This window comes from Artemia franciscana, chromosome 4 (genome assembly GCF_032884065.1).
Source record: "Artemia franciscana chromosome 4, ASM3288406v1, whole genome shotgun sequence".
NCBI classification, from domain to species: domain Eukaryota; kingdom Metazoa; phylum Arthropoda; class Branchiopoda; order Anostraca; family Artemiidae; genus Artemia; species Artemia franciscana.
The window spans coordinates 36573565-36585748 of NC_088866.1; the positions used below are offsets into that span (position 1 = coordinate 36573565).

Here is a 12184-nt window from a genome sequence, read left to right on the forward strand (position 1 = left end):
TATAGAAGGATCTTATGTCTCAGATGCTTCATTTTTAATTCGAATCGGATCCGGGGACATGGGGGGTTGGAGGGGGGAAAAAGAAATCTTGGAAAACGCTTGAAGTGGAGAGATCACGATGAAACTAGATGAGAAGAATAAGCACAAGTTATAGATACGTGATTGACATAATTGGGATGGATCTCTTCACTTTGGTATGAGATCTAGCAAAGTTATAAGAATCAAAAGATTGATTTAAAAAGGAAATCAGAGGCTTAATGCCAGATGGGTTTTAAAATAAAAGCTGTGAGTCACGAGGTCCTTCTAAATATCAAAATTCATTAAGATCCGATTTTTTCCAATTTTTCCTCTCCCTTCAGCTCCCCAGATGGTCGAACCGGGGAAACGACTTTATCAAGTCAATTTGTGCAGCTCCCTGACACGCCCACGAATTTTCTTCGTCCTAGCACGTCCAGAAGCACCAAACTCGCCAAAGCACTGAATCCCACCCCCTAACTCCCCCAAAGAGAGCGGATCCAGTACGGTTACGCCAATTACGTATCTACAACATTTGTTTATTCTACCCACCATGTTTCATCCCAATTTCTCAACTCTAAGTGTTTTCCAAGATTTCCGGTTCCCCCCTCCAACTCCCCTCAATGTCAACAGATCTGGTCGGAATTTTAAATAAGAGCTCTCAGCATATCCTGCATTTGAGGTCTCAGCATATGTAAAATTGCCAGAATGAAACATTCCGTATTGAATACTATTAATCTCCTCTTTTATTGCCAATGGAACAGAGTTGTTCCTTTGAAGATAATAATTAACTAAGGGTAATTTCTGTAGTTTATATTAAAAAAGTTGTAAAAACTAAAAACTTTGAAGTAAACAGAGTCAAAGATTCATTCCATGATTTATCGTATTAGCTCAAGTAAATTACGCGAAGTATGGCAAGCATCAACAATCACATGTAACGAATTTGATCCAATAAAACGTAGATTTCTAATTGTCTCAAAAATGGAAATAAAGCCTGAGAAGATCTAGTCAAATAAATAGGTTAGACTACATACAAGAGCAAAATATGATTATACTAATCCAACATTATATAGCCTTTCAACCTACTTATCATTATAATGATTTGGGCAATAATGACGCCTGAATGCCAAGAAGTACCCATAGGACTAATATAAAAGAACTAAATGTTAAAACTAGCATAGTTATACATATAATAGTTTATGTGTAAACCCAATATGAACAAGACCTAAGAGCTCGTATGGCACTTGTGAAAAGGCCGGACGAGCCAAGAGCCAAGAGCTCATATGGTTTGAACTCTAGAAAAATTCTAAGAATCAATAAGGTAAAGGTAAAGGATACGGCATTAGACTTTACAGTCCCTACCGGCGGTGCTGATCTCCGTTTCTTGGCCCTTCAGCCAGGAAGTGCAATGGGGGGTTGGGGGCCAGCCATCCTGTGCTTGCGCACACCCTTCCTGTTTACCTTCCCCAGATTTCTCCAGGTACCCATTTAGAGCTGGGTCGACTCTGGCTAAGCTTACAGAGTCACGCCACTGACCCCCGTCCCAACTGAAGAATTGGGTACACCGGGATTCGAAACCGCGTCCTCTCAGACAAAGGATCCCGAATCCAGCGCACTAACCAACTCGGCCAGGACGGCTTAGAATCAATAGAATCTAAGAATCAATAGATTGATTTAAATGGAAAAACGGAGGTTTAATCCAGATCGGGATTTAAAATTAGAGCTCTGAGTTACGAGGTCCTTCTAAATATCAACATTCATTAATCCCCCCATTTCAATTAATCCCCTCCAACCCCCATTTCCACTCATCGGATTTGAATTAAACGTGAAGCTTCTGAGACATAAGATCCTTTTAAATATCAAGTGTCATTAAGGTCCGAAGACCAATTCGTAAGATAAAATTACTTCATTTTTCCCGTTTTCCAAGAATTCCGGTTTCCCACTCCAACTCCCCCCAATGTCACCGGATCTGGTCGGGATTGAAATGAGAGCTCTAAAGCACAAGATCCTTCTAAATATCAAATTTTATCCAGATCCGATCCCCCGTTCGTAAGTTACAAATACCTCATTTTTTTATTTTTCCGTATTACTCCCGCCCCCCCCCCCCCCAACTCCACCAAAGAGAACGGATCCAGTCTCGGTTATGTCAGTCACGTATCTTGGACGTGTGCTTATCCTTCCCAACAAGTTTCATCCTGATCTCTCCGCTTTAAGCGTTTTCCAAGATTTCCGGTCCCCCTCCCCCAGTGACACTAGATCTGGTCGGGATTTAAAATACGAATTCTGAGTTACGAGGTCCTTCTATATATGAAATTTCATTAAGATCCGATCACTCCTTCGTAAGTTAAAAATACCTTATTTTTCTAATTTTTCTGAATCAGCCCTCCGCCCCCACTCCCCCAAAGAGAGCGGATCTAAATCACGTATCTAGGACTTGTGTTTATTTTTCCCACCAAGTTTCATCCCGATCCCTCCACTCTAAGTGTTTTCCAAGATTTTAGGTTCCCCCAAACTCCCTTCAATATCACCGGATCCGGTCGGGATTTAAAACAAGAGCTCTGAGGCACGATATCCTCCCAAATATCAAATTTCATCAAGATCTGATCACTCATCGCACATCACACATCATCAATATTTCATTTTTTCTAATTTTTCAGAATTAGTTAAAGTTAAAAATACCTCATTTTTTCTAATTATTCCGATTTTTTTTCCGATGAAAATGAAGCCGAATTAAAATTCTATAACGTCAAAAGAAGTTTAATAGTGCTAATACAATAAGCAAAATGGCAAGAAAAGAAAATATTTCTTCTTTTTTTTAGTAAGGTTAAACCTGCCAATTTATGCCATAGAAGAAAAGAAAAATCACTAAAGGAAATTCAAAATAGAAAGATAACTATCATGATTGTAAGAAAATTCACAGACACAATGACAATCAACGGGGATAATATGTAGAGTAGTTGAAAAGAATCAGATATGTCAAATTAAGAGACCCAGAAAAAAGACCCCAGATCAGGATAGTCTACCAGGAGAGACTGAATATGCAAAAAGCTACATTATTGCCATTTTTACTGAGCTCAATAGGCATTGGAACCAATTTTCATCCCTATTTAAATGAATATACATAGTGCTGTATTGGGGTTATTCTCTTCTAAACAGAAGACTAATTTGGCAACGGTATTTCAATCTGTCTGGAACTAGATTTAGTAGCTGGGGGAGGGTATGGGCCAGGCTGCTGTTGATTCATCTCATACGAGATCGTCCTTGGGGTTGTGTGCCGAGAGCTCATGCATTTTTGGGCAATCAGAGTTAGAAATTATGCTCACTAAATAGACGAAACAGTTAACATTGTCTACTGGCTCCTTTTACTATCATCTGCGCAGTCCTTTTATCAGGGTCTCTAGATACCAGCATAGCCTTGGTTTTGGCTGTATTAACTAAAATCCAAAAAACCTTTGTTGTTGACACTGGTGAGCTGTTGCTTTTCTGACGTGGCTGTTGAGGCGGTTGTTTGCCGTTGATTTTCTCGATATCATCTACCTATGCCAGCCTATGGGTAAGCTTCCCTTCAATCTCCGTACCGTTTTCAGTCTTAGCAAATGAAAGAGCTACGTTGGGGAATAGGTTAAAGAGTTGGGGTGGCAAGAGGCAACGCTGGAGAAAACTCGCTGAAGCTAGGAAGCCTTCTCTCAGTCCCTCCTACGTCTAGACCTGGCTCAAGTTTAGGACTACCATGTTTTCAGGGACTCTATAATGTAGTAGAATTGGCCATTCGTCATCTTGCCACATCAAGTCAAAAGCCTGCTTGTGATTGATAAACAGTAGTAGCTGTTCCTTTTAAGACTCGATATGCTTCTCCATCCGTTGCCGACTGGAGAAAACCTGGCTAATATGGCAGAATGGTCTCTTCGAAAGCCTGATTGGTATTTCTCTAAGATATGGATTTTTCAGAGCTTTGAATCTTTGAATCTTTGCCGGTTGGATAGTCAAACTTATTGGTCTTAAAGTTTTCCAGTCACCCTTTTCCCCTTTCTTAAAAAGGGGACGATGGTGGGTATATATATATATATATATATATATATATATATATATATATATATATATATATATATATATATATATATATATATATATATATATATATATATATATATATATATATATATATATATATATATATATATATATATATATACATACATATATATATATATATATATATATATATATATATATATATATATATATATATATATATATATATATATATATATATATATATATATACATATATATATATATATATAAAATAAGTTGTCTGTGTGTCTGTCGAGTGACGTCATGTTTGTGTGTCGACTGACGTCATGTTTGTCGACTGACGAAATTACAGACCGGGACATTGGGACACAAATGACGACCGGGACACCGGGACATAGGGAATATAAATGACGACCGGGACACTCAAAGAGAAAGCGACCGGGACACAAGGACTGTTCGATTAGCAATCACCATCAACAAAGCACCGGGACACAAATGACGACCGGGACACAGGGAATATAAATGACGACCAGGACACTCAAAGAGAAATTACAGACCGGGACACCGGAACACAAATGACGACCGGGACAAAAATGACGACCGGGACACTGGGAAACAACAACAATGGGGACATCGGGGGGCACAGGGGGATATATAAATGATGACGGGGACACAGGGAATGTTCGATTAGCAATCACCATCAACAAAGCTCAAGGGCAATCATTAGTATATATATATATATATATATATATATATATATATATATATATATATATATATATATATATATATATATATATATATATATATATATAAATAGACTTTTGCTTTCTTGTTAATTCTTGCTGATTTCAGATTCTTGATGGTCAATGCTATATGTGTTCAATCGAAGTAGTGCACCATCTTCTTCGTCGCAATTCTGACGGGACAAAAATGACGACCGGGACACCGGGACACAGGGAATATAAATGACGACCGCGACGCTCAAAGAGAAATTACAGACTGGGACACCGGGACACAAATGACGACCGGCACACAGGGAAACAACAACAACGGGGACATCGGGGGGCACTGGGGGATATATAAATGATGACGGGGACACAGGGAATGTTCGATTAGCAATCACCATCAACAAAGCTCAAGGGCAATCATTAGTATATATATATATATATATATATATATATATATATATATATATATATATATATATATATAAATAGACTTTTGCTTTCTTGTTAATTCTTGCTGATTTCAGATTCTTGATGGTCAAAGCTATATGTATTCAATCGAAGTAGTGCACCGTCTTCTTCGTCGTAATTCTGACCATTTAAGAAACGTCATCGAAGATGGTGACTTTGGTGTTACTTCGTACGGAGACCCTGGAGCACTCTCAGTGACCGTTGGGAACTTAAGACCTGACTCGGCTTATCTATTTTACCTACTTCCAAGGGGAAAAGGAACTTATGGAAGGCCTTCCAATTCCAAGGAAGTAGTAACACTGGAAGACGGTAAGTAGAAAAGAGAATATGCGTTCTTTTGTCATATTGATATATTTTATGAATGTTTTATTGCTTTTTTCGCTGCTAAATTTTATTCACTATTACAGAAGTTCGAATGATCTATTGCACTCCTTTTCTATTTTAATTAAATAATAAAAACAGGATCTTTCAGCTAAAATAAGGTGTAACATTAAAACTTAAAACAAGCAGGACTTATTCCGTGTAAGAGAGGGTTACCCCTTCCTCAGTTCTCACTCTTTACGCTCTAGTCTTAAATTTCTTTAAAAATACGTTTCATTCAAATTGGACGTCCCTTGTATTCAATTAAATAATAAAAAGTTTTTTTTCCGTTGAAGGTAAGGAGCAACATTAAAACTTAAAACAAACAGAAATTATTACGTATATGAGGGGGGTTTTCCCTCCTCGACACCCCGCTCTTCACGCTAAAGTTTTCAGGACTTTTGAAAAAGTTACTTATTGTTCCAAATAAACGACCCCTGTATTTCAGGAGTCGTTTCTAAGGAATTGGGAGGGAGTTTAAACTTTTGCGTAAAGAGCAAGGCGTTGAGGAAGGGTAAACCCCCCTCATATACGTTATAATTTATGTTCTTTTTAAGTTTTAATGTTGCTCCGTACTTGGAGCTGCAAAACATGTTTTTTTATTTAATTTTTGATCATTTTTTAAATAGCACCAAGAAATCTGGTGTAAAAATTCCTCTCCAAATGTAAATATCCTCTAGATAATTCAATCCTGGTGAAAATGTACCCTGGACAATTACCCTTAACATGTCCAAGCGTAAAATTAAGTCGGTAGAGAGAAAGTAAGACATATGAAGAAATTTTGCATAAGAATTCTCGTTAAATCCCCCAGTATAAAATTTCCTTCGAAAATTTCATCCCAGGAAACCTCAATCTCCTTTGTAAATTTTCCCCGTGAAAGATCTACCCCCCCCCCCCAGCAGAATTGTCCTCTCCTCCCCGCTTGAAAAATCATGCATACTTCCAAAAACAAATGCTATATGTAAACAAAACGCTAATTTTATACCTTAAAGACATTTCCCCAGGGGCTGTGAGGGGTCATGTTATCTCCAAAGACATAGGTATTGGGCCTTTCAACTATGCTGAACAGAATAACTATCTCCGGTATGGGAGGGGGCCTAGTTGCCATTCACTAGAACTTTTAATTTCCGTTAGAATGAGCCCCCTTCCGATGTACTATGCCCACTTGGTTGATATGATCATATCTAGGGAAAAAAATAAAATAAACACGCATCTTTTTCCTTACAAAAATACAAATTCTATTTTTTGCAGATAGGATCTTGAAACCTCTACAGGAAGGTTCTCTGATACGCTGAATTTGATAGTGTGATTTTCTTTCAGATTTTCTGACTTCTAGGGTGTGTTTACTTCTTTTTTTGAGAATCAGTCAAATTTTCTTCAGTCTCAGAACCTTTGATGGATCTGACAAAACTTATTGAAACTTATATATTTGAAACCAGCATAAAAATCCAATTCTTTGATATAGTTATTGGCATCAAAATTCTGTTTTTTTTCAGTTTTGGTTACTATTAAGCCAGGTCGCTCCTTCCTTCCAGTTCGTCACTACGAACTGTTTGATCATTGTTTCTTAAAGGACAGTGACAAAAAGTCAAGCGAGAAGTTCTTTACAAACGTCTGCTCAAACACAAGAGCCAATGAATTGTAACAAGATGGATTTTTAAGAGCAAAGCTTGACAAAATAGAACAGCTGAGGTCTTTTGACAATGGCAAAAAAATGTTCTGGTAGATTGTTTATTTGTGGCTGTTTATCAAATAAAATTTCAAATGGGGATAATTCATTTTATTAAACAATGAAAAGAGATACAAAAAATCTTATTTTTTCACCAAATACACCAGTGGTCGTCATCAGCAGAAAACTAAAGCATAATAATGAAATCAAATGTGCTTATAGTTTCAGAACTATTTCTAACCCGGAAGTGATTATTTTGTTTTATATAAATATGCTTGTTTTAACTGAAATGCTTTCTTTTTTCTGCTGGCGACCACTGGTGTATTTGGTCGAAAGATCCAGATATTATGTATCTGTTTTCACTGTCTAAAAAAGTGTTTATCCCATGAACTTTCAGTTGTTCGTCATAAAAAGTCAGTGGTGCCAAGAAAAATACCTAGTTTAAGATGTTACGTCGAAAATATGTCGTATAAACGGGAAGAAGTGACCAATGAAGTATATAACTTCAAATTCAACAATATGCCTTTTCCAAATAAATAAGAAGAAAGTTTTTCCACCTTAACTAGAAATTCAACTTACATTTGGGCAATATTAACGAAGAAAATTTACAACTCAAGACTTTGAATGGAACCCTATTAAAAGAACCCTCCGAGACAGATCTAGTGAATGAACTGGGAACTATTTGTGACCCGAAAATAATTATTCTGTTCTATATAAATAAGTTTGTTTTAATTGGAACGCTTTAGTTTTTCTGCTGATGACGATTATCTGCATTTGAACTTTATTTGTTCGTCATAGAAATGCTTTGTGGTCTTAGTGAAAAAATAGCTAATTTAAGTTACTACGTCAAAAAAATTGCGGCCGTTTTGTGGTTGTTTTTTACCATACCCCTTCGTATAGAAGAGGTGGTCTCAAAAACATCGAAGGAGGCTCATTCGATCGAAAATAAATTTTCTAGTGCCTTTTCTAAGATTCGAAAATGATCAGATTAAGACAAAATTCGATATTTCATCTCATAGAAAGTGAATACGAAAGTGAATCGTAACGTGGGCTATCAGTGTGGTTTTTAAATACGACGTAAATAAAAAGTAGTCTCATAGCTTGTTATAATTAAAAAGGTGCTATCACCTGAGCGGAAAAATAACTCTTTTGGCCTGGATTTTGGCTGATCAAAAACACGCAATATTAGTAAGGTATATCGGCATCTGGCAAAAACAATCAGTTATGAAATCAAGTTACAGAAAAGCAGCTGTCTGTTCCGCATTCACTGCGTCTTTCACCATAGAGCTAGAAAACTAATATTTCATTTTTATCAAATCGGGTACCTTCATTCTTTTTTTTTTATTTTTGCTTGTAGCTGGCCTAACGCCTCCTCAAAAGTTTCTATCTTCAGAGTAATCTTGCTCCTGGGGAGTGCTTTCACCCTCACCTATGTACAGATACGCATTTGACTTTTGTTTCTTATTTCAAACCCAAACATTTCTTAAATAACGAAGTGTATGTCACCATCTCAATATTCGTATTTATCGAAAGTCGAAATATATCGCTCAAATTTAATGGAGGCTATGGAGTAAGTCCTCCCCCTCTTATATTTCTCATCTGGAAATAGGGAAATTTTGGATTTAAAATGAACTTCTGATAGCTTAACGCATAACCTGAGTCAAAGCCCAAGTTTTCTACATAGCCTACTACTGCTTGAACCAGTAAGATCAGCGGTACAAAACTTCATTGACAAAGTCTCCTAACCTTTAGATGCCTGGCTTAAAAAAAATCTTTCGATTGTTGTTTAAAGAGCATCCTTCTAGCCTTTATCAGTCCTTAGTAAGTACGCATTCTCCAAGACAGTGAAGATCCCTTGACACGTCCCTTATATAGCAGAATCCCTATTAAAGATGGGTATCTTACAAACACAAAGCGGTTCCAAATAGCCGATTAAAAAGCAAAAGAAAGTTCGAGAATCATAAATGTTAGGGATTCGAATAATTGCACAATTTAGTTGAAAAGACAGGGCTAATGCCCAAGCTAACTTATGAATTTAGCTCATCAAAAACAAAAGTGTAACTTTTACATTTTGTCAAGCCATGCTATCCAAATTTTCTCATGGTAGGATTGCCTAGAAAACTTTAAAATAGACTATTTCAACTGTCATGATGAAAAAGATAGAAAGGTTGTAGTTATCCTCAAGAGGTAAGTAGATGTGGATTAGTAGTACTAGCAGTGGGAGTAGTAGTAGTAGTTGTAGCAGTAGTAGTAGTAGCAATAGTAGTAATAGTAATAGTAGCAGAAATAATAGCAGCAGTAGCAGCAGTAGCAGTAGTAGTAGTAGTAGCACTTGTGGCATACACATATTGCCTTTTGTTAAGTTTAAGAGCCATCTCCCACCAACTCTGCCAAGAACCTATTTAATGCCCAAAGCCGTTATGCTTAAGTTTTTTATTTTGTATAACAATATTTAAGATTGTGGGCTTGTTTACATGTATTTGATTTACACAGTTGGCTATAATATAAGTTTTCCCAGGAGTCATTTTGTTAAAAAAAAAAGAAGAAAATATTTGAGAATTCCGCTTTTAATCAGTGATATCATCTTTAATCCATATAGTAGCAGTTGCTTTTTTTCTGTTTTCCATGAGAAAACTTCCTGTGTCATAAGTTCTGTTGTGAGGATCTATACGAAAGCAGGCATTTACACATTTCTTTTCATTTTGATTTTTGCCTCTCAAAAGTTTCAACTTCTTCTCTTCTCATTTGTTATTAATTTTAATGTTAGTAATGATTAAAAGATATGGGCAGATTGAAGAAATATTATTTCAAAGCCATCTTTTGACTTACTATGGTCGTTATACTGTCGTCATGGCTATTCCTTGAGCCTGGAATAATTTCATTCAATGGAAAGTCCCACGGTGGACTCTCTCAGAACTTTTGGATTTTTGACCCCAATACTTTTCTCAACAGGAAAAAAGTTTCTTGTTTTTTTAGTTACTGTTGCTAGGTTTCAAATAATTAAATGAGATTATTAAGAGGCAAAAGACTTTAAGTCAGGCTCCCCAGTTTCCGTCAACTTTCTTTGCCGAATACTTAAGCCTAATAGAATGTAGATATTACACCCTTGAGGCAAAGGAAACGAAAAGGGAATGGATTTTCTCTTCTTTCTAATCTTGATATAAGTACATTACATATGCTCTAAGCAATTAAAAATTATTGGTCAGAAAATGAATATGATATTTTTGCTTGTAATAATAATTCGCGTTAATGAATGTGAAGGTAAGGAATGACTAAGCCCAATTGCAACCGAAACTCTAAAAAAAAGATATTTTTTAACAGTTAATATATCAAAAGAAAGGGTATTGCATGCCGATTCTAAATATAAGATTCATTTAGTTCAACACTACCCATGAAAAGCTACATGCCTTAGAAAATTTGACTGATTTTAGAAAAAGGATGAAACACCCCAAAACATCGAGTGATCTATATTATAATGCAACCATAAGAATCAGCACATCAAAGAACTAGGTCATTGTGTAGGTGGGTGGGGGATACCTAAAAGAGCACATTTCGATACCCAATGGTCTAATTCTCCATGAGTCTTTAGATGAATATAGAAAGGGGTATGGGAAGGGATAGGAACAAATATTTCGTCTCCCCTCGATTCGATTAAGTCTAGAATTGATTTCTAATTCCTCTTGATTCTCGGATAAATTTAGGCCTACGCCTTTATTATTGGTGGTAGCAGGGGGGTGGTGATAGTGCCCATCCTAATACGATAATCCTTTTATATGTACTTTTTAAAAAGTATAGCCTTATCAAATTACACAGCACAGAGGTGCAAAAGGTGAGAGTGGGCATCATGAGCTTCGCCAAAAAGTTCCTTATGTGGGGGAGGGCAAGTACTACCAGGACCTTAGTTTTCAGAGATTAGGAATCGTAATATTTCTCCTTTCCTCTTTATATGAAACATTACAATGTATTTAAACATGTGTATGCTATGTGTTTAAACAATGTGTTATTTTTAAATAATTTTTGTTCATTTTTTATTGCCAAAAGTTTGTTTTTGGTTGATACCCTATAATAATTATTCCAGTTCTTCACGTCTCTGGTGTAAGAATTAAAATATCTTTTTTTAATCTATTAGTTGCAATTAATAGCCTTTGATTTATTTATACATTCCCATCAACATTCCCCGAAATTTTTAACTACATGCCATTAGCCGTTTCTGGAATATTCCAGATACGCCCTTCTGACAACTGAGATGCACATATTATCATTTAACTGAATATTCTTACCCTTAGCAACTCTTAAGATATTGCAGATATATCCTTTTGATAACTTGGATGTACGTAGTGTCCTTTGATTTAGTTTAATATTCTCCTGAGCATTCCATAAAGGTACAAACACTGTTCAACATGCCTTGAAAGTTTCAACTTAATGTCCTCAGTAGTTCCCGAAATATTCCCGATACTTCTTATTGACAATCAGTATGCAAATAGTGTGTTATATAAGAATTGTGTGCGTATAAGAATTACCCCAGGGGCTGTTGGGGTTTTTGTCATCCCTGGAAGCATAGTTATTCGACTTTTCAACTATTTTGACCAAGAAAATTGTAATAAAATGTCTTCGGGGAGATTTTTCAAAGTTTTGATAAATGTTAAGGGGAAAAGGTATCTAAAAGGACAAGGGGATTGTAGCTCTCCAATCTCCGTTCAACATCCCTATCTCTGATACCCTGTAAGCATCAACTTAATTAAGAAAAAAGCGGGTGGTTGATCATGGATCAGAATTCCTCATTAAAATTGTGAAGTGTTAAGTCATCCGCAAATGTATATCTATTTGACGTTTATACTATTTTGAAGATGGCACCTATTAAAAAATGTTGGTCAAATGTTCTGGACAGAGGACAGCTAAAGAGGGT

General features: G+C 36.3%; 1 protein-coding gene across 1 annotated transcript in view; it reads left to right on the forward strand.

Annotated features, from left to right (window-relative positions):
• LOC136026371 (roundabout homolog 2-like) overlaps positions 1 to 12184 on the forward strand; it is a 232894-nt gene that overhangs the window by 144684 nt on the left and 76026 nt on the right. Inside the window, exon 11 of the mRNA XM_065702916.1 lies at positions 5306 to 5558. Coding sequence (XP_065558988.1) covers positions 5306 to 5558 — 253 coding nt within the window. The remainder of the gene's footprint in view (positions 1 to 5305; positions 5559 to 12184) is intronic.